The following is a 26,517-nucleotide window of genomic DNA, read 5'->3' as shown; positions in this document are numbered from 1 at the left end:
AACAAAAGCCATGTGATTAAGAAAACAGATTCTCTAATTATGCTTTCAAATGCAGCAATTTGCCAGGGATAAAATATCCGTCAAGAGCAGTCTGAAGTGCCAAATTTAGAAAGGAAACACTGCACAACCCAGCAACCTTTCCACTTTGCTGACTTCCTGTCAGAAGACATGTTGAGACCAGATGTGCAAGGAAAAAAATCCCAAGCCCTCATTGCCAATCAATGAAATTTGAATATGCATGTAATCACTTAATCCAATACTATAATGGAGATTGTGTTGTGTCCACCCTTTTTATCCCTTCACAAAGGCATCTAGAAATTGAGGAGACAGCAAAGTTTGTCACCAACAGTAAGAATTTTTTGACGTTAATAATGTAATGCCAACTCAAAAGGGAAAATAATGCATAATGCAACACCAAACCCAAAGAAATATTTGGGGCTCCGTCCCACAGCCTTTTCTGCTTAGCTGTACTTTTATTAACTGAAAATATTTGGAAGTGGTCTCTCTCTGTTAGTTCAGAAGAATTCGAACACCCATATACTTAATAAATCTCAGTAGAAAAGCTCTCTCACATGCTGGGGCACCGTGGACTCCCAACGCCCACCCGCAGCCTCACGGGCTTTTGGCTACTCAGCATCTTTCTTGGGATTGAGTTACTTACAGGAAAGGACTTTCAGCTACGATCTTTCATTTGATCCAAGAATTTAGCCTGGTCTACTTTATTAATTACACGTTTAAATTGCACTTAAATCCTAAGGCTCCATGCATTTAGCCACAGGATGTAGAATTCACCTGTTCTGCTGTGAATGTAAAGAGAAGGAATTTTTCAGCAGATTTAAATCAATGGTGGGAGCCTGAAACTGGGAGCTCCAGAAACAAGCAGAAATGTGTTCACAGATGGAATCTCTTGTCCAGCATATGCCACTTGGAACATCTTTGTACACAGTGGGGAGGGAATCAACACATTTCTCTTCCTGAGACACCAAGGTGGCCACAGAAGCAACCAGATTCTAAAATAACTCTGGCTCCAGACATCATCAAATGTGAACAACCAGGTCTGCAGACCTGGAAAAGGAGTGGTGGGCACCTTCTGAAGGCAGATCAGACACAACTCACCTCTCCTCTGAGTTTCGGGGGGATTGATTGTTGTGGTTGCTATTTCCAATAAAATTCCTAATTTCTGTGAAGTAGGAGTCTTCCTTGTCATCTAGGATTGCCCCTGTGCTTTCCAGTTCTGAGTGAGGTGAGGATGTTGCAGTACCTTAAAGCAAAACATACAATGTCTGTTGCTGCTCCTTTACATTTTCTATATTTAATCATTTAAATCAAAATGAAATTGAAACTCTGGTTGATTCGGGTGAGAGCCAAAAGTTGGTCAGTGTGAACTATCAGCTTTTGCCCACAAAACCAGTAATTAGCCATTATTCATTGGCAAATGTGATTTCCAGCCAAAATGACTTGGTTGCATGCTGGGTAAACCATTTCCATGATTTATCATCGCTTTTGCCATGTCCCTATTTCAGTATCTCCCTCCTGGCTCCTTGTAATTCCAAGACTGTCCACTGATAACTGTCCTTCAATGAGCAAATGGAACCTAATTTTTATCTATCAATTATGCAGATTTGTTCAAAATATGGCGCAGCCATTGACAAAGCCACCGCAGTTCATTAGCAGTGAGAGACCAGCGTCAGATGCCTTTCCCTGAGCACTGGGGAAGGGACAGCTCTGCATTCACTGGTTATCTCCATTGAGGCCAAATGCAGACTGAAAGGATTGCAGAGAGGGTTTTCATTCAATCCTGCAGACACCCAAACCAGCCCAATGACATCCCCTCCTGCCACTGCCTGTGCTGCTTCTGTGCAGTGACCAATTTGTTTTGGGGCTTGAGAGGCACCATTAGCTCCATAATAGCCAGCGCTTTTCAGCTCCTGACAGTGGGAATATTTCAGAAGGTGCCAGGAAAATCTTTTAGAATGCCCCCTGAGACTTTAAATCTAGGACTCCTATTGAGAGCCAAATGATTGCAGAGATGGGATTAAACCAATTTTCCCAGTCTGCTCTCAAAACCTTATGGGTTGGCTTAATTAAAACCAAAAGAAAAGGCATCATCCACTGGTCTTAAGTTATACAAGGGGAGAGTTTATGCTGGGATTTTCAAAGCACTTTAAATGTCAGCAGAGCTTAGGCACTCACATATTTTGCTACCCCCCAACCCGTTGGAGCAGCTTGTGCCTGTGGACAGGGAAGGGCTGACAGGGAAGGGGCAGTCCCTGCACATGGGATGTGGGGCGGGCTGGGGAGGGAAGAGACAGGAGGGAAAAGACAGAACATACCAGACATGTTCCCGTTCTCGTGCTTTTTTAGATGTCTGTCAAGATTGGTTTGTTGACCAAAACACCTGTCACACAAGTGACACTTGAATGGCTTCTCTTTATTGTGGATGTTACGCACATGTCTCTGCAGGTTAGAGGATATGCTAAAGGATCTGTCACAGTATTTGCATCTAAAAAAACAACAAAACAAGTGGGTAGGAAAGAGCTTGTTAGTTGTTGGAAATGTAAGATTTGTCCTAAAATACATTAAGAGCCTTCTGGGCTCAGCCTCAGCACCCAACCACAGTTCCTTGCTCCCTACTGAGGCTCAATCCTCCCTGACATAAAGACAAATTTTGGCTAACTAGAGAGCTCTGCTCTTAGAATGGAGACATAACTTCTATGATGGGGTTTTCAGCTTTAATTCACATTAGACTTTATATTTTAAATACTGCCTCTAGGAATGAGCATAATATTTTTGAGCTAATGGCATCAAATTAGCTATGGTAATTGAGTCCCATGTTTTTAAAACTGTTGCATGCAAAATTGGGAAGTTTGAAAACAGTAGAGCAATAACTTTATTGTTTCATGTGCTGCCAATACAATACAATTAAACACTTTTGGAAAAAACATGAAACAGATCTCTTCTAATGCTCAAATAAGGTAAAAAGGGCTATTTCTTTTCCTATTCTAAATTATACTGTGTGATTAAATCTTTTCTTGAGGAATTAGCTTGCTTGATTGCTAATCCCAGAGGAAATTCGGTTATCTTGCAAAAACCAGCAATAAACAATCCCAACCTTTAATACTGTGCCAATGTGAGTAGTTTAGTCTATCACTCTGGTACCAGAGGCATCAATTTTCATACTCTGTAGTGATTTGGAGTCCCTAAAGCCTTTACTGTATTGCTCTTTAAGCCATTACTAAGTCATACTATAACTATTCCAAATTCTCTGGCTGGCAACTAGCCAAGAGTCTTCACCACTTTAGTTTTTTCAATCTTTTACTTCTCCCGTGCCTCTCTTACACTTGTCAATGATGTAAAATTTTTTTTAGTGCTGAAATCACCCATTATGCTACTAATTGCTTGTGGCTTTTATGCAGTGGACGGGTATAACATGCATCAAGACCTTCCTTCAATAAAATTAGATGTGAATCTCATTTCCCAAAGAGACTAAATGCAAAAAACATATTATTTCCTCACAAACAATGAGCTTACTCTGCTCTTTACAGCTCATAAAATGCAGAAATCTGTGCATTTGTTTTACTGGAACATGAACTGGCCTCTTTCCAGTTCAAATTAGCCTTTCATTTTCAATAAGGTGAAGCTTTATACACATTTCTGCATGTGACCATCCTGGATTCAGTATTACACACATATTCTTATCAACAGGAGAGTACCCACATGGGTTTTGGTTAAGCAGACCTCAGAAAGGATCCAGATTAGGCAGGAAACAAATAAATACAGTAATGCCTTTGCAACCAGGATCTTTCAGAAATCAGATGACTGACAAATCACCCAAATTTAGGCTGCAAATAACACTGTGGAACTCCAGTAAAAAACATTTTTGCAAGGGAAAATATGTCCATGAGCCCTACTGAACAGCACTTCAATCACACTGGTTCAGCAGTGCCAGCCACCCTGCCAGCAAAGACAGGACTCAGGGATCGTGTTGGGAAGCTGCCCCAGCCAAAATAACTTCACTAAGACCAAAACTCTCCCTTTTTCTGCAGCTCCAACCCTGAGGATCAGCACAAAACTCTGAGAACAAATTGTGGGTCCAAAGCTAAGGAGGAAGGGCTGGAGCTGGTTCAAGCAAGGATGTTGAATTCCCTGGCTTTATTTTCTCTGCATTGGAAGGGACTCTAAAGCTTGGGCACAGCACAGGCAGGGTGAGGGGTGTGGTACCTATAGGGCTGCTCTCCAGTGTGCGTCCTCAGGTGACGGGTCAGGTTTGCAGATCTTGGGAAAATCTTGCCACAGTATCTGTGATAAGAAAATGATAAGACAAGACAACCTTCAGTGGCTTTGTCCCAGTTTGAGCTGCACTGGATGCACAGCCCAAATGGAATCATCATGGTATGGCCCTATTGGCATGGCTTTGGTGCAACAACATCTCAGTAGAAGCATTCAGCAAATGTAAGGAATCCAAACACACAGGAGTGGGACTGGAACGGCTGGCACCAACCAGCTTCGCTTGTGCAGAAGCAAGGGTTATAGGAAAAATCTCTTTTAAAGATCACCCCAAGGTTCCAAGCCCACTGGATGATTATCAGCCTCATTCAGATTTGGAATCAAGAGAATCTGTTATTAAAGCCTTGGATTTCTGCCTCTGTGTAAGCAAATTTCCAATCTTTCAACCAATTCTACGTGTCAGCAAATGTGACACCATTCCGTGCATTGAATAGGATCAGAGCAGACAAGACTCAAAGACCTAATCCATCAAGGTATGTTTCTATAACAACATGTCTTGAAAGAAGGTGACATGTTTTCAAAAAGATCAGATAAACCGATATGCCAGTGTCAAACGCCTGCACATTCTGGAGATGATATAGAGACCTAAGCAGTGCAATTTAAAAACCATTCTCCAAACTCAATAATATGTCACAGGAAAAATAATGGCAAAAAAAATAAAATTATCATGAGTTCTCCCCCTTCATTCAAGTAGCATATTAACATTCAGTTTATAATTGGCCCATTCTGTTGAGGACATTGAGCCCATTTTTGCGTGGGGGCAGAGTACACACAGCACTCTCTTAAGTGAATGAGGGTGGTGGCTGCTCCAAGCAATGACTTTGAAGATTGCATCCCTTCACTTTTAACATCCCATTTATTTTTTCACAACGTGATGTATAAGCCTTCAAAATACCCACACAGCTAATTCCACTCTTCTGGACAAAGCTCCCATTCATTTTGGGTGCACATTCAATGACTATCTTCATTGTGGGTTTTTTTTTTTTAAGTCCATACACACAAGTCCTAGTAATTCATGTATTTTATCACTGATCCCTTTGGATATTAAAACCAGAAGCCAGAGAGAAAACACGTCTGTAGTTTATGATCAAACAAATCAATTATGAAAGCACACTTTTATATATGAAAGTGATGAGAAAATTTGGGAAAAAAAGAATTGTTTATATAACAATTTCCACCTCATTTATCAAAACCACTGTATACAGGGTGATGCCTTAGGATTTTGCTTTTATATTTTTCAAATCCTGTAGTGCTTTAGTGTATAACTCTCAAACTCCATATAGACTTTTAACTACTGTCTTCACATTTGGTCAGACAAAACGATGAATCTCTGGGCCTGAAACTCAAGGAGAAGTGTAAACAACAGTGAATTGGGAGAGGCAAAGTTGGAGTAAATTACTTCATTACCTGAAACTGTAATTGGAGGATTAACCTCTGGTATGTAAATGGACCAAACTTATAATTGTCTGAAAAACTTTTGACCCCTTGGGTGTAGCTTCTGGGAAGCTTCTGACAGCCCAAGGTGTAGCAACTGAAGGCCTTTAATAAATACCTACTTTTATTCTCTTAATCTTATCCAGTCTCTGTTCTAGGCAGCCACTCCAAGGCATCAAGGGAGAGCTCTTTGTTTCATAACACCAATAATTTATTAAACAGAATCACAGAATCCCTGGGTTAGAAGAGACCTTCAAGATCATCGAGTCCAACCCAGCCCCAACACCTCAAGTAAACCCTGACACCCAGTGCCACATCCAGGCTTGTTTTAAACACACCCAGGGATGGTGTGTTTAACCACCACCTCCCCGGGCAGCCATTCCAGAGCTTTATCACTCTTTCTGTAAAAAACTTATTCCTAATATCCAACCTAAATTTCCCTTGGTGGGGCTGTGTCCTCTGGTTCTGTCGGTTCCTGGAGACAGAGCCCAACCCCAGCTGAGCACAGCCACCTTTGAGGGAGTTGTAGAGTGGTAAGGTCACCCCTGAGTCTCCTTTTCTCCAGGCTGAGCACCCCCAGCTGTCTCAGTTGTTCCTCACAGGACTTGTGCTCCAGCCTCGTTGCCTCCTCTGGACAAGCTCAAGCATCTCAACATCCTTCCCAAACTGAGGGCCCAGAGCCCAGCACAGGGGCAGAGAATGACCTCCCTGCTCCTGCTGGCCGCACCATTCCTGATCCAGGCCAGGAACCCCAGAGGGAAAGGCTGTCCATGCTGGGCCCAGCTGTGGGATGGCAGAGGGGAGCCTCGGGGCTACCTGCAGGTGTAGCGCTCCTTGCCCTTGCGCAGCAGCGTCTCGGGGAGCGCGCTGGGCGGCGCGCGGAAGTTGAACATGGATGGCACCGACTGGATCAGCTCGCTGGCCTCCGGCTTCAGGGCGCTGAAGCTCTCCAGCTTCTCGGCCATGTTCTCTATAGCTGACACCTGCAGCAGGAGAGAGCACAGAGCCCACCACGGTAAATAATCCCCTCGGGTTTCGGCCCCCACTGGGAACCTGGGATGCAGAGAACATCAACTGACAAGGGAAAGAAGGAAAGGGAAAAAACGCCAGGGTAGAGATGCAGTCTTGAAAATTATAGGTCGTGAGGGTAATTATCAGCCAGTGTTAATTTCTTCTTATTTTTAACTCTCAGCTTCTATAAAATTACAGATTTTGCAGTCATGCTCTGTGGTAGTATGCCTACAAGTCTATGCATCCCATCTACAAAAATCATTGAATATTTATTACCAAATGAACAAAAATAATAACTGAATTTCTAATTTTATTTTTTGTTAAGGACTCACAGAAGATACTTATTGCAGAGGAAACCTTATGAACATTCTAGCTCAACAAAGGTCTACAATAATCCAGATCCAAAGAGGCTCCATCAATGCCCCAGCCACATCCAACCATCCAGTCCAGTGTTTTAGCCCATCATAGCCAAAGACTCTATTTAGATAAAGACAGAAGAAATGAAGCTTTGGTGGGTTTGGTGCTCTGTATTCATATTGTCTGTTAGATGTCTATGCTGTTTTTCCATGTCTTAATATTCTTGCTCTACCTTTAGTTGCTTGTAACTCCTTTGTGCTTTGGGATGGCTCCACTCTTGATTAGCTGTCTGTAATTTGCAGGGAGTGGAGATTAAATAATTTCTGGAGAACAGTTGCCTTTAAGCTGCCTGGAACTGACCATGGAAAGCTCCTCCAAAACCTCAAACATTGCCATTTGAAGAGTTCAAGACTGCTGCTGAGCCTCCTGACAGGTGAGAATAACCATCTACCTCTCCATAACACCACAAACAAATGAAAAAAAAAAAAAAAAAAAAAAGAGCCAAGCCAACCTGCAGAGCACAAAATCCACAGCATGAGCCCTGTGCAAGATCTTGCTTGTAACAAAGAAGGAAATTATATGAAAGACAAGATGTTGAACCCTTCTCAGCTGGAACACCTCCACAGACTGTTCTTCAAAATCCATAAAAGGCTCCTCTGATTGTTGGAAAATTGAAATTTTAATTGGAATAACTGGGTTTTTTTGCAGGTTTATTTATTTTTATTTTCATTGGCAGAATTACACGGTTGTCTCCTGGCATGACTATTTCCATGCTGGTTACCTCTGCCTTTGGGCTGGGTTGTTTTTTTCCCTTTAGCCTGTAGCCTGCCCTCTCATTTCATGCTCAGATTCCTAATGCCGAGTACAAATTGCAACGTACAGGGTACCACTGCCAATTTGCCAAATGTCTTTCATCAAACACAGTGAAAAAAAATAAAAAATCTCAGAGGCAAGTCAAGATACATTTACTTGTCAGGCAACAAATGTGAAAGCATTGCGAGGCAGCAAGGGCTGTAAGCTCTGGGGTTTGATTCATAATCACTCAGCTGCTAAAACATTCTCCACAGATGCAAGTGGACAGCACATTTGTCAATATGAAGGATTTTGACATGTACTGATCACAGGCATGAGATATGTAATGATGATGCTGCTGCGAGAGGAGGTAATTCTATCTCAGCACTGAGATGTCATTATCAACCCATACACCTCAACATTACCATATATTTCTTTTTATATGACTTCATATTCTCCTTTAGTTGGAATTGATTTCTAAAGCTTTTAAAATAGTTGTTCCGCTGCCTTTAATTCCTTCTAATTGCTCCCCACAAAAAAATTCACTCATCTATTTTACAACTGCTGAAAATAAATGGTTTGAATGAAAAATGCCCTTTGGCCTAAGGGCTTATTAGCAATGACAAGACAGTGCATGGGTTATGATATCACATATTTATGGTGAAGAATAATAAGGGTACTGAGAAGTATAATAAATGTTTTATTTATGTATATTTAATATTCAAGTCCATTTCATTATCTAGTGGGTTTAAATCATTTTTGGATCACAATTTCTCATGCACATGGTGCCTGTCAGTAATATATTAAAGAAACTATTCTCCCCTTTATATTTAAAATGCCTTAGTCATGCTGATTTTTGTTTTAGTTCTTATTTCCAGGATTTTGCAGAGTAGAAACTGAGAGAGACTCTTGTTTCATGCACAGCAATGCAGATCAGCTCTACCTCCAACACTGCCTCCAGGATTACATCAGTCCCAAAATAGGTATGAAATCAGCACCTAATCTCAAATCCCTCATCCAGAGGAAACACGAGCACTTCCAATTATTTTAAAGCATTACTTGCTTTCTATAAATATGTTTCTCACCATTGGAATGACTATTGTGCTTGCTGTTTTGCTGTTTAGGGTTTTTTTTAAAGCCTGACTTCTGTGGTGACCTGGTATGATTTATGTTTTTCAAGAACTGCACCAACGGGAAGTGTTTGGCCCCACAGCTTTGCTGATCCAAGGCACTGTCACTCCACTGCTATCAGGACAATTATAGCTGGTACTATCTGCTGCAGTTAGGGTCCCAAGAACCAAAATTGGGGCAGTTTCTTAAGCAGTCCTGGAGTGTGTGGTGCTCAAGATGCAAATCTGGGCTGTGGGGGCATTTTACAGCTCATGAAATCCTGCAGCCCTGATCCAAAACATGCTGTCCATCACCTTCAGTGCAGGCAGACAGCCCCTGCTCACCAGTCTGCTTGCAAAGCACCAGCTGAGCAGTAAGAGACCCAGGGGTTTTGCACTGAGGACGCATTCAAACACCAAAACCAAGCAGGAATGCTAAACCTGCCACGTGAGCTTTTGGGAGGTGGTACTTGGTGCCAAGCAGGGGCTCCAGGGGACACACAGGAGGGTGGGCAAGGGACAAATGTCCCCACTGCCACACACCAGCACAGGGAGGTGCAGGAGCATTTACTGGAGCTTCAGCTCTGTTACAACATTGAACAGCCATCGGCTGCTGCTTCCATTCACCTGGTAAACCTTCCCAAACCCATTTCTATTTCTGTCAAGGAGAGTTCACCAATTTAATTAGGTGCATATGAAAAGATACTGGCTTTTGTTCCTTCTTAGCCTTTTGCCTGATATTTTTGTGGTTTTTTGTTTTTGTTTTTGTTTTTTGGTATTGTTATCACTAATGAATAACCATGCCTCATTCAGGTTCTGCTCACCATTCATGGGCTCACAGAGCTGGGGCACAGCTCCCTCAGGCATTTTTTTCCCAGCTGAAAAAATCAAAATCTGCTTAGCTTCTTTTTGAATGGAAGCTGTTCCCTACCTGTGATCATCATTGTTGCATATTTCTGTGCCTTTTCTAATTCTGCTACGGCCTTTTTGAGAGGAATATCAGCTGTATTCAAGACCTGAAGCCATAATGATGTTTTCAACTCCTTTCTGCTAAGCACTCAGGTGATATTTCCATAAGACTATCAACTTCAAGATCTTTTTCCTCAATGACACAAGTTAAAAGTCACACTTTCTCCATGTTTTTAGGGGTATTTACTGACATTAACTTTTATGGCTGTTTTAATCCTAGTGACTCAGCTTTCTCTGAATCTTCTGCAGAATCTTCATAGTCCTGGATTTGGATACTCGCAGTCACAAACTCTCTGCCTGCTCACCCTTCTTCCTATGGAATTTACAGACATATGCCACAGTTCAGAGCCCAGTGACACTCCAAGGTGGACCCACTGATAATCTTCAATGATTGTAAAAATCACTATTTTGCTCTTCCCCTCCCCCCTCTCTTTTTTTAATGACTAAATGTTAACCCAGGAGATGACTTTCCTTCTTCCACAATGAACCTCCCTCTTCCACAGCTGAAACACAACTGAAGCAGCTGCTCTTCCTTCCAAACACTGTTAGTACCGATGGCAAAGCAAGACCTTCCTCCACAGGAGTTGTGTTGGCCATGGAGATGCTACTCAATCCACCAAACTCCTGGACAGAGGTGTTGCCTGTCCTGGGGGTTGGGTGGCTGCTCATGGTGACTTCCCCTCTCCAGGGATGGTCCCTGGGACCACCAGGGAGGCGGGTGTGTGGCTAAAGCCACCAGCTGTGCTTTCAGGGGGTTCTGCACCATAGCCCAACACCCAAGGGCTGTGGCTATCCCCGAATGGGGCACGGTGGGGGAAGCACTGCCTGGCCCAAAGGATTGAATCAGTGGAATTGCCATGCCCATGGAGAAAGCTCTCTGAGGAGGCAGGAGAGGCAGAAGATCCTATTACATATTTTGCATCCAGCTATTGCCTTACGGACAAGTCACGTGCGCTCCTAATCTGCGATCGGTGAATGACAGTGTTTTATATAGAACAGTAACTTTTGATTTATATATATAAGAGTTGTTGATTCTATCTGTGTCCAGATGTCTGGAAAAGGAAGCAGCTTTCCCCCACCTCCCTGAGAGGCTATTAACCTCCGACTGACGCAAACTAATGTGCAGTCACAATTCCCCAGCTCCAACTCAAAAATGCAGACATTACCATAATCGGCTAAAACAAGTATTTATAAACATTTCAGCGGGCAAGATATCATCAGCAGGGGCCTTAAGCATTTGTCTTAAAATTTATTAACCAACCCTAGAAAAAGTGGCATAAATAAAGTGAAGGTCTGCTGTTGCTGCTTTTTAAGAATAACCTGATGATATGAAATAATCTCACAGATAATGTCATGAATTACTTGACCTCCTGTTTGACAAACGTGACTGCTTCATTGCTACTATCACAAAAACAACTGATTTTATGGCCGGACCTCATGGGAAAAAAAATCTGTTCAAGTGTTTGCTTTCTATTTTTACTACTGTTATTTGGGGAACTCTGCAAAATCCAACTGCTAAAGCTCAGGATTTCTCCCTCCCCCAGCTGAAGTTATAATGTTGCCTCTAAAATCTGCAATTTGTGAATCGTGCTGTCTTGAAACTGCATGTATTCGGACAGCCAGCCCTGGAACTTGGCTGAGTTATATTCACGTTCAAGAGACCTATCACATGTGGCTGAACTTTATGAAGCAGTAGCAAGAAACTCCTTCTGATCTGCAGTATGGCTCCAGAATAACTGGATTTGTATGAATCCAGTTGGTGGGGATTAAGCTCAGTTAACAGAATGGATCATGCCCTAAAACTCTGCCCAGTAAAACAAAATCTTTAAGGCATCCACCAAATTCCTTTCCATTTATTTATACAATTGTTTTAATTATTTACAATGGTTCATCCTAAACAAATGCTGTCTGCCTAAAATTACAGAACCTCCTTAGAGCAACCTTCTCCTGATGGGACCAAAATGGCATAAACAGATCAAATTAATCCTGATCCATTCAAAAGAGATGCCCATTGATTTGCACCACAGGGCTCCTGCCAAAGAATGAAAAACCAATCTCAAATAATGTTGAAATATGTGGCACATGCAACTGGGGATTGAGATGGAAAGGCTTGTGTGACATAACCAAATCTCTCAAAATGGAGCTTCATCCATGAATCAGCATCCTGCTCAGTCACTGCTTGTTTTAAACACCTATTGCTGCTGGAGCTGCTCAAACCGTGAGCATGGCCAGGAGACGTACGCTCACAAAAGGAGCAGAATGATGGAAATTTGAGGACTAAGCCAAAGTCGAGGAAATCAGACAGAAGAAACAGACTTCACTGGGTTTTTCCACTTCCCAAACCTGCTGAAGCAGAGCCACTTTTCTCAGAGCAGAGGATTAAGGGTGCCTGGGCCAAGTCACAAATCGTGCTATGGCCCCTTCATGTCCTACAACGAATTTCCCAAAGAAAATATTTGGGAACCACCTCCTCCCTTTGACAAATCTAACCCCACCTCCTGCTTGCTGAACTCCTGCAGCACCTCTGGGTACCCTCAGGAGTCCTTTGGTGCCTGCTCAGCTCTTTCCAACCCAGGCTCCCAGAGCATCTCTGCAGCTGCACAACACAGCTCTTCCCAGAAGAAAGTGGGATTAAACTCCCACAAAGCAAAGGTCCAGCACTGCTCTGGACGTGTGCCAGGGAGGGCACGGAGCAGAGGGCAGGGCTCAGAGCCCAGGGGCAGAGCTCCTGCAGCAGCCCCGTGCAGGGACACACAGCAGAGGAGCACGAGGAGATCTCAGCGCTCGCCCTGCAGAATTCTGGCTCTGCCTGGTGAAACGAGTCCAGGAGCAGCGAGAGCGAGGAGCAGCAGTGAGTCAGGAGCCCAGCCCTGCCTCCTGGCTCCAGCTCTCTCCTCCAAAGCCCAAAGGTTGGGAAAATCTGGGACGAGCATTTTTGGGTTCGGCGCTGCAGCTGAGGAGCCAGCAGCGCGAGATCAGAACACGGCGTTTTTGGAGTTGCATCTGCAAAAGCAGTTGCTGTGGTTCTTTTTATTTTCTTCCTTTCTCATGAACAATTCAGATGTATTAAAAACAAGGTTTTATAAAAATAGAGGAGAAAGCCCAAATTTATCCCATAGCACAATTCATGTTCATGTAAGGAGGATGATGTAAGTATACACAGAGGACAAATTTGACCTAAACACAGAAAATAAATAGGTGTTTTACTTCTGCTTTAAGCACTGCAATGAGCAATTAGGCTCAAAATTTCAAACCTATTAAAGTGACTATTCAAGTGACTACCACCGAAGTCAAGTGAGAGAAAAACATAAAAACCTCTGAGACTCTGTATTTTAATGCAGATTAAATATTTATTAACTATTGCTATCTAACAAGATTTCAGCCTGAAAATTTCACTGCAATCTCTGAAGGAAAATGGCTTGGAACAATTTCAGTCATATATAAACAAAAGACTGCATTCTGCAACCCTCTCTCAGGTAAAGCTCCCATTGTCTTCACCAAACAAAACCAGCAGGATCAGGTACATAAAAATAAAGCCAGTTTTTCATAAGAGCATATTTATCTGCTCAGCTGTAAGACCCTGTAGGAAAGAGTGGCATGCTCCATGATTGAGAGGTAAGTTATCTTTCATATTATATTTTTCTTATGCAATTTATTTCACAGTGATTAAATTAAAAATATAAGCAATGAACTTACCCAAATTCTTTGATCAGGAAATTGGAACTGGGAGCAAAATTGAAACAAAAACAACACATTATTCCTGCATTGGAATCCTTATTGCAATCAATGTACTTACTAAGATTTTATTTAAAGATACTGATTAAAATGTTGTTATGAATGATTTATTGGACAGAGTGTTCTCTCCCTAAAAATTACAATCTTTGTAATGGCAAATTACTGTGGAATGCCACTAAATAATCTCATTTTCATAGCCTTTGGGCACAGGGAGGAATTTTACCCCGCCAGGGACAGGATACAGACTTCAGGGTTATGTCTGTAAGTTCTATTTCAAAAACCTATTTGAAATATCCATCTGTTTGCTGTCATATTATCTAGTTAAGAAATAATAAATTCTTGGTCCCTGAGATGGCAATTTTCAGGAATAAATTCAACAACAAAACCACAGGCTTTTAGGACATGAACAATAAGTTTGTAAATATTTTAAATCCTGCCAGCAGAAAATGAAAACTTGTGGAGCACTTCCCACCTGTACTTTTACAAGGGTGAACAGGACTATAAAGGAAAAACAGCTTTTCTGGAAGCCGTTCCCCAGCCCTCTATAAATACCAAGCCAGATTCTGCCTTTGCAAACAGGAGGCTCCTTTCTGTTCCATTAAAGTTTGCAAGAAAGCATTATGACATTTACTTTTTTGACAGGATGTGTGCTGGTGGTTTGGTTTTCTTCTACAACGTTCCTTAGTGCCCGTTACACTCCTGACCTCTGCACCGATCCAGCTCACGCCAGGTTACAGACATCATCCCTCTCACTCAGGTCAGTGACAGAACCAAAGCCAGGCTTTGCCACAGACTTTTTATTCCATTGCACAGTGAGAAATGTGGAGGAGGGGGTTCTGCAGAGCCAGCCCTCCCTCCTGCCCCACCTGGGCTGGCTCTGCCCACCTGGGCTGGCTCTGCCACGGGGAGGTGGCACCTGACACCTCCTCCTCACACTGCCACCCTTGGTGACAGCACTGGGACCTTCCTCGGGCACCAACATGAGATTCAACAACATCCTGGGACAAAACACAGAGGGTGGAAGCCTGACAGCATTCCCATTAACAGGGAAATGCCCAAAGTCTCCATTTTATCCCGACCTGACTCCCAGTTCCCCAGGTAACTCAAGTCACACAAAAAAACATCCAACTCCATAAAAGAATACAGAAAAGAATATCCAACTCCACAAAAGAATATCCAACTAATTTCCTGCCCACCACAACCAAATTCCAAACAGTGAATTTTACCCCAGCAGCCCCTTTCCCACCCACTGACCACCCCACCTACCACTGACATCTGTCCAACCTGCAGCAACACCTTCAGAATCCCCAGTTCCAACATCACTGAACCACTCTGAGTTACAGCTTCTGAACAGCTAGAGAGCACTAAGCAGAATAATCCTGCTTTGTCCATCAATGCACTATCTAAAATGCCCTCATTTAAATAATTTACTCATAATTTACAGCTCCTTAGCTGCTCTAACAGAATCATTGACTTGATGTGGAGGAACCAGCATGTTTCACAGCAGGGACAAAAAGCAGATTGAGATCCTTTGTGCATTAGCACTGTCTGCTACTAGAGGGGAATTTTCACTTTTTTTGCCAATTGGACAGATTTACCTTATTTAAGGTAACTGAGCAGGAGGTGTTAAGCTGCTATTAAACCTTGCACATAAATTCTCAACGATTTTAATACATCTTAAATTCTTATTTAATGCTTATAAATACTTACATAATGCCATAAATACTTATGGCATGTAAATACTACTAAATACTTTCATACACAATCCAATGCTTTGTTCAAACATTGAAATTGGAAAGGGGTGTTGTGCATCTGCAACCATATATGCTTTCAGCTGGTCCTCCCATTTCTACAGAAATGCCATGTTTCAGAACATATTCCATGCAAGTTAGGACATAATAACTTAGGACTTCATTGGGAAAAAAAACCCAAGTGGTAATTGGGCTGTTTTGCTCAGGAATTCAGAGGAACCTGAACTAGAGACAGCAGCTCATGGTCGTGTGCTTAAAATACAGGATGTGTAGAAGGTATCATTGCTAAGATGAAACAGCCCACAGTCTGCAAGGAGTCCAAATTTGTAAATATCACAGAGGATTTTATTGCAAGTGTAAGATTGAACCAAGATTTTTAGCAAAATCTCCTTGAGCAAGGAGGAGGAAGACAAAACGAGGACGCAGTGCCGGCGAAGAAATGCAACGTGTAGTTTGCACACAGATCCTCTTCCTGTGCCACATACACATCACAGTTGTTAAACTGTTTTGGGACACCCTCCTAAATGTTTTTCATGCAGGATTGTGGTGTGTGACCAAGCGAGCAGCCCTCATAAAGTCTCTCTTCAGGACTGGAGGAGCAGGGATGCTACCCACCCTGCAGCCCACAGCAGCTACCAAAGAAACCGTGCAGCGTTTGCACCATGAGGCTTGCAAACAACAGGTGGAAACTTTTCTCTCTTTTATCAGAGCCCTTAAACAAAATAAAATCCCTTTTAAAGCGGGCTGTTCAGCTTTTCTGGCCTTACTGTGAATCTGCTTGCTCAGAGCACAGGAGGGAGCTGAAGACACGAGTGGCTGCAAATGTTGGTAGCTACATTATGGTTTTGGAGGAAAATGGTTCTAAAAGACACACTCAGTTCGAATCTGGCTTCCTCTACAATCAAAACATGTTGTTTCATCTGCAAAACATCAAGAAGCTCAGAACAATGCTTATGCTTTTCCATCACAATGGTCCAGCAAAAACTGTGTGTTTTAGGAAATCCAAAAATGACTAAGACTGCATTCATTTCTCTGCACCTGCTTTGAAGCATCAACAGGGTTGTTTACAACATCAAAATTCCCAAAATACTTACTTGTGGATGAAACAAGAATCCCGGGGAAGGTCTCAAGTATTTCTCTTTTAAAGCTTCCAGTGGGTCAGTTAGCTTTCTTTTTTCTACTCTGTAAATGTTAAAATTAGATTTGCTTGTGATGAATCAGTCTCAGATATTAATAATCATACAGTTACTCAGGTTTAAAACAGGCAATTACATGTCAAGCAATTTGTTCCTAGGATATAACAGTAAAAGATAAGGGAGGACCCTCAAATCTTGATTCCCACACACGGCTCATTACTGCCAGGGTGGGGCTGGGAATCACCTTTAAAGTAGATTATACCATTTAAATAGGGAATAATCCCATTTCAAAAGGTTGATAATGTTTATAATAGGAACCAATGACTAACTACCAAGCACTTTTATACAGAAATTAGGCAACTGAGTACGCTCAGCACTAAGAGGAGAGGAATTCAAGGCAACAGAGCCTTGAGCAATGGGTTCCTTGCCATCTGTCCACACATGACACCACAGCCACCACCCTGGCAACCTCCCCTGTGCACAGCCAAGGTCAAGCAGGGCAAGAAAGGTGGGCTTGTAGGAACACACTGACTCGAGGGTGCCAGCAACAAATCCTGCAATTCACTCATGGCAGCAAATCCCAGCGTGGACAATTCAGAAACAGCATGGAAATTTGAGGATTTTGCTTTTTCTGCTACTGATGGGGATGGTTGCATGGATGAATCGTGCTGTTCATGTGTAGAGGTAACTCATGGCAAAGGAAGGCTCAGTAATAACTGGCCTCATGCTGTGCTGCCAGAATTTGCACAGATTTCATTAAAATCATAGAAATGTAGGCTCACAGAATGGTTAGGGTTGGAAGGGACCCTAAAGATCATCTTGTTCCAACCCCTCTGCCATGGGCAGGGGAGTTTGCAATGCAAGTTAATTAGTTGGTAATGCAGGGCCATAAAACATGGATCAGTATTTCCGCTGCTTCAGGCATTTTAAGTGACTATGACGCAAAGAAAACTTATGGTCTAACACAGATATCAATCTGGCATGAATAAAACCATCTCACTAAATAGCATCATATCCTGTTTCTTCATAATGCAGACTTCTTGTCTTATGCACCAGCACTCTCCACAAACTTTGCCCACAGCATTTCTTTTTTAGATAAAGTAATAAATTAACATAATTTACATGGCAGTATCCTTTTTTTAATAACAAGAGGCTGTAAAATCAGCCATTTATATTACAGATGAATATTTTTATAGCTAATATTTCTCTAAACTAATTTAGATGCATGACTTTAACGTGTTAGAGATATAAGTGCAGAAAGGGCAAAGGGGGGCTGGCACACACAGGATGCAGGTGAAATTCACATCCCAGTGAAATCCATCTCAGTTCTGTTGGCAAACACCAGAGGGTCTGGATTTTACCACTGTTTTTTAAAATCTCAGCTCACTGACAGCGTGCATCTTTTAAAGCCAACAATGCTCCCACTGATTTCAAAAGGTGGCCATGGAGGGGGATCTGCACAGCCTGGTGGAGTGGAAGGTGTCCACGGCAGCGGGGTGGAATGAGGCGAGCTTTAAGGCCCCTTCCAACCCAAGATTTTCTGTGATGATTCTAAGGAGCCCACTGCTGAGCCTTTGTGCACACAAGGATGCTGTGCCTTCATTTCTATGAACAAAATGCCCAAAGAAATCAACCCAGTACTCAAATAATGGTAACAAAGGGCAGAAATCATTCTCAATTCCCATACTTTTAACACATCTTAGGGCCACTGTGTTTCTTTGTTGTGAGAAACTCCTCTCGAATGCAAGAGGAGCTGGAAAAGTGGAGTACAAGGGGTACTCCAGGGGAAGCCAGAGGAGGCAGAGTTTTGGAAGAAAATGAACTTCAGGCAAACCAGTGACATCAAATACAGATCAAATAAACAAGCATTCAATACTGATGCAAACTCAGAGAATATATTCAACCCCTGCATGAAAAGCTATGCAGGTTGAAGTAATAACTAATAACTCATGGCAATGAGGGCTTGCTAATTGCAGCACTGCCAGTCCCATGGCTCACTTGGAGCAGCTGGGATGTGAAGGAGGCATGTACAGATCAGCATGTGGCCTGGGCCCCCATGCCCTGGCACTGCAATGGCACCTCCAGGGACACTGGGAGGGGGACAGGGTGGCAGCCCTGGCAGCCCTGGCTGCCTGCACCGAAGGATGCTCAAGGCAGCAGAGAGTCCTTTACCTGTATATGGGATCCATAAAGAACGGGGTGGGCCTGGCGTGCTGCAAAGAGGACTCTGAAGCTTTCCTCTGCTCGAGGTCTCCTCCTTTCTTCTCTCCAAAGACGTGGTTTTTCCGAGGCTCAGCTTGCCTCGTGCTGCTGGCTCGGCTTCGGCTGCCCATGCTGAGATCCAGAGGCTGGTCCTGGCTGGATGCAGAGGGGGCTGCTGGCTTTGAGGGGATGGGAGTAAGTGGCTTCTCCTCCTTACGTTTTATGGTGAGGTCAAAGGGAGACTCAGAGCTTCCCTTTGGGATCTTCTTAATTTCACTGGGTGATTGGGGCTCCACTTTCAAGGGTAACGGTCTCAAGTCTCTATCAGGAAATGGATACATTGATTGAGAGAATGCTGGAAAAAACGGGAGGGGAAACATGGAAGGGTAAGGTAAGGCTCCGACTTTTTTGTCTTGCAGCCCCACAAGTCCTGTTGAACCAAAGTACTTTTCAGCAATAGAAGCAATAGCCTTTATAGAATCATTCACCGCTCCTGACACCGCAGTCTGCTCCTCTAAGGATGGTGAGAAAATGGAATGATTGCTGTGGTCTTTCTTATTATTTATTGACGCCAGGCTCTGCAGAGAGCTTACTTTGTCTTTGAACATCTTACCATTTTCTTTAAATTTCTCTTTCTCACTTTCAATGTCACTTTCCAGATCAGAGCCCGAGGTGGTTTCCAGGTCACTGCCACTGGGGGTACTGACATCGTCAAGGTCAAGGTCACTACTCTCTGACTGGTCACTGAGTTTCTCATGTGGCCTCTCTTCAGAGGACCCTTCTGGTTGAAGCTCCACTGGCTTATTCTCCCCTACTGATGGTTGTTTATTTAGTGCCTTCAAAATATCCTGGGTGGCTGGCAGTATCTGAGGATTTGTCATGAGGGGACTTTGGCTTTTGTTTGTCTGATCTGCGCTCGGAAGTCCTTTAACAGGAGAACTAGTAGGTAGCAAAGGTGGCCTGTGGTACAAGCCTGAAGGAAACAGACCGGGGAAGCTAAAAGAAAATCCAGGAGCTGTTGGAAAGGTAAGACCAGCAGGATGCCTATTGGCTCCAAAATAGTCAGCAAGGCCCGGATTTGCATGATTCATATTAACCATGGACGTTTTATCCATAGCTGGGGTTCCAGGAAGAGAAATGCCTTGGCCAAAAAATCCTCCTGCTGCAAAATGGTTCTTGCCCTCACAAAATCTCCTGTGTTTATTTAAGGAAGACGTAGTGCTGAACATTTGTCCACAGTCTTTGCACTTGATTTGGGTTCTGCAATCAGCATGCATGCGCTTATGACGACAAAGGTTTGAAAACTGAGTATAGGATTTATGGCAGACCTCACCTGTATGTAAACAACAACAACAACACATCTCAGGCTTTGTGGTAATTGCCCCCACCCTCAAAGTTGTGCAAATAATACCATTTTTTACCCGCCAAATGTCAATGAGGAAGCGAGGTCTAGGTGCACAAATGTATAAAAGCAACTGTGCTGTCCAAAGCAAGGATCCGAGCAGACAAATGTCAGAAGACAGCAACCAAACCCACTCCAACCAAGCAGAAAAGGTCTGGAATCACTAAAAGACACACTCTCCTCATTTGCTCTTTGCACTGCACAGTGCTGCATGTTCAATACCATTATTCCACGTTGCATTAGCCCCCACAGCCCCCCATGTGCTGTGACCCCACGTGAACCCACAGTGCTCCTGTGTGAGAGCACAGGTGTCTTCAAATGGCATCCATTTATGTCACTATTCCCATGTGGAATTAATCATTAAAATAAATATTTGCAGGACCAGACAGAGATGAAGCTGCCTCACAGAGCTTTCACTCTGCAAGAATAGGAAAGAGGTGAAGGAGGAGACAACCAGGTATTTCCTATTTCCAAGTATAAATGCAACAAACTTTTTTTTTTTTTCCACTTACAATGAAAAATTTAATCTCATGGAAGCACAGGCTGGAACCTGGAAAACCTCAGTACTCTCATATGTCCAATGCATTTCTATTCATGCAATGCATACAGTGCTCACAGGTGCCTGTAACTCTAAATTCCACATCTTAACTTTCCTAGTCTTAATATTGTTTATTTGCCTCTTGCACATGACAAGATAGATTATATTTCAACAACAATTTCCTTTAAGAACGAAACCCTCTTTATTTGCACGTCTGACGCTCAGTAAGAGCCTGATGAATTTCCTTTCATTCCTCTGGGATGAGAATGATTTCAGTCTCACAAATGCAGCATTTGGGAGAAGGTCTGGGAGCACACAGGGGAGCAGATCTGCCTTGAGGTCAGGTCCTGATCTAGCCTGTGACACTCTGCACGCTGGAGCTCAGCTCCCAGCAACCTTCCACAGTGGCAGGAGGCTGGAAATGGTCCCAGTGGTGCAGAGTGAGACACTAGAGAGACAATCACGTCACTGAGGCAAACAGGATTTTGCAGGCTCCTGGTTTTCTGGCTGCTACAGACCTTAGGGAGCAAACGGGGGCAGCAACCGAGTTAAGAGTCTGTAAGTAGAAGCAGGGTTTGGAAGAGGGCAATGCTTAGCTCCCCAGTGACTTTTTATGCCCCTTCTTGGCATCTCTTGGATGAGCAGGAGCATCCCAAGGCTGTGCTGTGCCTTGTACTTTTCATTATGCCAAAATTTGTTTGTACCTCTGCACTACCTTGCTTCTAACAGTATCAGCTCCAGATTTGTTTGAAAACAACCACTATCAGCAAACACTGTTATCCCTGCAACAAATCCCTTTTTTTCTTTTTTTTTCCCAGCCTGAAGAAAGCGTGTGGCCGCTTTATTTTCTATTTAATTTCTGTTCTATCATAAACTCTCATCTTTCACACATCAAAGCCACACAACAATGCGCATTGTGTATTCCGAGGCCTTTTTAACAATCATTTTCATGATTTGAGACAGTCTGACATAATTTACAATGGCTCTATTTTAAGCCTGCGGAGGAAACTGAATTGAATGTATCCCATCCTGCACTCTTGGTTCCCATGAACTGCAATCACGTCCTCTAACTTCCACTCGCACCGGGGCCCGCGCTAACCTTCCTGCTCCTCCAAATCCCTGCCCTTGAGAAACTCCACCACTTGTTGTCATCTCCTGACTGTTTACCTCTTCAGCAGCCTGCTCCCTATCTCACCAACAATGCTCCCATTGTTCCCAGGCCTGATCCTGCCCCATCCACCCGTTTTTCCCCTGTTCACATCCCACGCTGACATCCCCGGGACAATTCGTGGGGTAAACGGTGCAGAATCGGGCCCAAACACAGGAAGTTTGCAGTGTGGTAATTCAGGAAGGAGGTTTGTTTCTGTGTATCAGTTACTGTTCCTGCTGGAAATCTTCATTCACAAGGAAAGGCAAGAAAGAAGAGAGAGAAAATCAAAAATCAAGCGAAAAATAGACAGGGGAAAAAAAATGGAAGAGATAGAAATAAGAGAGACAAGAAGGATGAAAGGAGATTATTCTAGTTTCTTGAAAATGTTTGGTTTTCTCTTGTTAAGTAGCTTTTGTCCCTTTAAAAATAATTCATTTGCCTATATAACATAGATTTTTTATTTAACATAGAATTATTTATCATTCATTTTTGCTTTGATTTTTTCTGCAATTTTCTCCTATTTTTAACCTAATTCCAGGCATAAGATTTCTGTTCCACACTCCAGGGTGCAGAATCAGGCCCCTCACCGTTTACAGTAATTTCCCCCAGCTCCCACCACACTGATCACAGAAACCAAAATTAAGCTGACCCAAATGGTGACTCGAGTGTTGCATCCATAGGTTCACACAAGCTGGATATTATGAATCTACTCCTCTCCCATGTCTAAAGCAGGATAGACCATATGCATTTTTCCAGAAAAATAAATATCTCAAATGCATGCATTTCCAAGGATAGGCTATTGTAGAATTTAAAAGAAATCATGTTTTATGAACTTTATATCTTCTACTGAGGTCCTGCTTCTTATTCACATGGCTTTATTAAAGATAAGGCCTTGATCAGGTTGGCTGGAGTGGCAAAGGACTGAAAAGAGGGTTATTGGCACAGATTAGGTCTTCCTAAAATCTGGAAAGTTCTCCCATAAAGAACAGTGGTACATTACTAAACTATTATTCTCCATTAATATATTCCATTGTCAACAAGAATATATTCTTGTTCAAGAATATTATTATATTATCCAGAATATCTCTCTCTATGTATATATATATTTTATTATAGATCAAGAAATATTCTACTCTGAAGAAAAGCAAAAATATGCACTTAAAATTTTAAGATATCCTTACAGGCTATTAAGGGAGATGCAAATTAATAATTTGACTAAATGCGTTTTATTTCAGTTTTCAAACTAAGTTCAATTGATAATGGCAACACAGTAAAATACATAAATATTTATTATTATAATCTCAGCAAACAATTAATGGCCGTACCAACAATTTGTCTTTTCGAGCACTGAAATTATTTTAAGCTATTCAGTGAGGCGCTGCTTGCTCAAGATGCCTCTTGCATTCAACATTCTATTTCATTTTTAGGGCTGGCAAAGAAATTTTGTGCCCAGGTGGCAGCCCTTGCACCCTGGGGTACTCTTCCTCTTGGGGACTGTCACCTGCAGCCTGGGTGTCACAGCATCAGTGACGGGCACACCCAATGCCACAGGGACTCTGGAGTCCAAACTGTGTCTAAACTGACTGTGACACCTCCATGGGTATTCCCAAGAGCCAGGACTCCTCAGATAAATTTGTGTTGTAAGATCTGCCTCCTTTTCATCATGAGACTTAAACTTTAGTAGATGGGGGGTGGTTATCGACTTTAATTGTTTCCATGTATGAAAGCAACAGAAGCTGGGTTTGATTTCTGCTGTTACACCTTATTACAGCCTTTAAATCTCACTGCCATGCTTTTAAGGAACTAACTTGTATGAGAAGCTCCCCTCCTTGCAGCTTTTACTGTTCTACGGACTCCAGGTTTAACACAAACCCCCAAATATTGCACAAAATTAATCTCGTGCCTACGCACTCTGTACGGTGATTGTCTCTGAATCCCAAATTAGCCAGCAGTTAAGTTTGCATATTTTCTGCTTATTAAAAAAATTACTGTAAGTACTATTTAGAATCTGTTCAGTCCATTATGGCATGTGGTTTCTATTTGGGGAGGCTGGAGATTTTGCGAAGGCAGTGAGTAATTACCTTAGTGCTGGTGAGTTTTCACTCAAGCTCGGGCGGCACACTGTAATAAGAGACAGTTGCCATAAACAGAGTGGTACGAGTAAATCATGGTGTGTGGCCTTCTGGTGGAAAGCAGATATCTGCTCTAGGTGACCCTACCTCATTCTCACAGCTCAGCAAAGCTGACCAAACACGTGGTCTCCAAACCTTTTTGTTCTGCAATTACATGGCTGTTATCCGTGGGTCGCTCCATGGGGTTTCATCCCTTGCACTACATGTGAATACCAGTTGTTGTTTTGATTTATCAGGAAAAACAGCAACAAAAAAGCATTTGAGAGATTATTTCATCCATGAGAGCTTCCACTTAGAGATTTCTATGCAGGACATTGCAATAGGCCTACCTGAGGAGTCCCTACCTAACCAGAGGTTAGTTTCTTAATAAAGTTTAATCATTTAATCTGCAATCAGCTTTAGAAATTATTAGTAATATTTAATATTGGATCTATTATACATTTCTCATTGAAGGAATCCAAAACAAAAGTATTACTAATCCAATGGCAGATTACAGATTTTGCACAAATGAGTTGTTTAAGTCAATACTCCTCCTCTTGAGGAAATATATTAGTTTGTGGCCAATGCTTTTCACAGGTGTGGTGCAGATGTTTCAGTAAATTATTGTTGAGAGCAGCGAAAGATTGAAAGGTTTAGCAGACAAGTAGGGGAGATGGTCAAGGTACCTTTCAAGTCACAGCAGGTGCCTGAAAAGGCTGTGGTGGAGAACAGCATAACCAACAATACTTTAAAATATTTTCTGCACTACCAACAATACTTTAAAATATTTTCTGCCTCTGCTTCCCCAGTGAAAGGGAGGGAAAGCAACCTGCACTCTTCCCAAACAGGGTCTGGCTCAGCAGCAAATGCAAGGTGCCCATTTAAGCCCAGTACAGAGCCAGGCTCAGATCCAAGGCCAGTTTTATTGCTGGAGAAGCTGTTAGTGAAGAACTTACAGCTCAACTCGGTCCTTAAACTTGGGGCATGCAGAGGAGCCTTGAAGAAGGTAGCAAGATGAATCTCACAAATCTCTGAGATTTGTTTTCCAAATCCAACAAAAGTCATGGCATCTGCTGTGGATGCTCTGCAGCCCAAAATCTGCTCCCACAGCAGGAGGAGCAGCCAGCTCAGCACGGTGCAGAGCAATGAGGGTGCAGCCACCAAACATGGCATGGCCCCTTCTGGCTAAATCCCACTCCTCACTTTGCATCTGTGTGTAGAAAACCATCCCCGTGACAACAGGTACATTTACACAGCACACAGTGTCTGTCTGAAAAGGAAAACCACATGAAAATAACTCCTTGCATTGGACCACAAATCCCCCAGAACTCATTCAGTAACTCCCAGCCCTTGTGTGGGGAATTCAAAGGGAGCAGAACACAACCTCCTGCTTCCAGACCGCGCTGCTTCGCGGCAGGAGAAACAACACTGAATCAAAGACGTTTCGTAGAAGACTTACATATAAAAGGTTTGACACTGCTGTGGATGTGTTTATGCTGTTTGAGGCCCGAAGAAGTGGCAAAGGTTTTGCCACACTCTGGACAAGCGTGAGCACGAGCCCCCACATGCTGGGAACGAATGTGCCTCTGAAGGTTGCTGGGGTCCGTGAAAACCTGCTAGGAAATGAGTACTGATTAACCAAGAAACTTGACTGTGGAAGAAGGCAGTTATTACAAGAGTCTTTTAAAATTCAAACCTTGGAGCTATTTTTGGGAGCATTCTAAAGTTAAAATCCTTGCTAATGGCCAGCAATGGGAGCTGTGCCTGCAGGAAGGGGCCTCAGTTTCCCAGGATCACGCAAGTATTGTGTGGGTCTGTTAACCCCCTTTGCAGCAGAAACATTTGACTTTGCTGTTTGAAATTGCACATTTGAGGTCACGGATTTCATGGGAAATGAGTGAAAATGTGTCTGCTCAAAACCTCAAATGTTACTGCAATAGAAATACTTTATACTGATACCTGAGTGTGTGCAACAAGTAATCCTGTACACAATTCAGAGCTAGAAACCAGGGCTTGGTTACACCTTAAAAGTGTCAGCTCAATGTGAAATTCCCAATATTGCAGCAAATCTACCTAAACCCAATTAGGTCCTCATGAAAAAGGGCCAAGCTTTGGAAATCCGATAAAAAGCAAATGCAGAGTACCACATACTATACAAATAATCCCCACAGCAAGCCCAGTGCTGGGAAGTGATGGAGATGCTTTAGAGATGAGAGTTGTACTCAGTGCAGCTGGAGTGCATTGCTATTGCTTATTTTTGATTTATATTGCAGTAGTGTCCTGAAGGTTCTGGTCCCAGCAGCTGACACACAGCCTAGGGAGTCCTCTGCCTTGTGTTTCCCTGGGGGTTCTTTCCCCTCCTTGACCTTACACCCCACCAACCCTTTCAAGAAGCCAAGCCCTGAGCTCAAGAATGCTCAGCATCATGCATCAGTGCCCATTTCAGACTCCACAGCCATTTCCAAATCAAAAGGGAAAGAAAAAGAACATATTTTCAAAGTAGATGTGAAAACCCTTGAGAAACCATCTGGAG

The 26,517-nt window shown here is 42.8% G+C and overlaps 1 protein-coding gene across 10 annotated transcripts in view; it reads right to left on the bottom strand.

Moving 5' to 3' along the window:
- Nucleotides 1-26,517, bottom strand: part of MECOM (MDS1 and EVI1 complex locus) — a 330,170-nt gene that overhangs the window by 5,202 nt on the left and 298,451 nt on the right. For 3 of the 10 annotated variants that reach the window (XM_085588036.1, XM_077785740.2, XM_085588038.1), the window contains 7 exons: nucleotides 25,444-25,600; nucleotides 18,754-20,116; nucleotides 16,540-16,627; nucleotides 6,538-6,704; nucleotides 4,222-4,299; nucleotides 2,334-2,503; nucleotides 1,117-1,261 (listed from right to left, as the gene is read on the bottom strand). In XM_085588036.1, coding sequence (XP_085444162.1) covers nucleotides 1,117-1,261; nucleotides 2,334-2,503; nucleotides 4,222-4,299; nucleotides 6,538-6,704; nucleotides 16,540-16,627; nucleotides 18,754-20,116; nucleotides 25,444-25,600 — 2,168 coding nt within the window. Of the gene's footprint in view, nucleotides 1-1,116; nucleotides 1,262-2,333; nucleotides 2,504-4,221; nucleotides 4,300-6,537; nucleotides 6,705-13,490; nucleotides 13,683-16,539; nucleotides 16,628-18,753; nucleotides 20,117-25,443; nucleotides 25,601-26,517 lie in introns of those variants that run through there. The other 7 variants (XM_085588037.1, XM_085588040.1, XM_085588039.1 and 4 more) reach the window with 5 other exon arrangements.

The sequence above is a fragment of the Lonchura striata genome, chromosome 9, assembly GCF_050655825.1.
Source record: "Lonchura striata isolate lonStrDom1 chromosome 9, ASM5065582v1, whole genome shotgun sequence".
NCBI classification, from domain to species: domain Eukaryota; kingdom Metazoa; phylum Chordata; class Aves; order Passeriformes; family Estrildidae; genus Lonchura; species Lonchura striata.
Note: the sequence above shows the minus strand (reverse complement) of the source record. Positions and strands in the feature narration are given on the sequence as shown.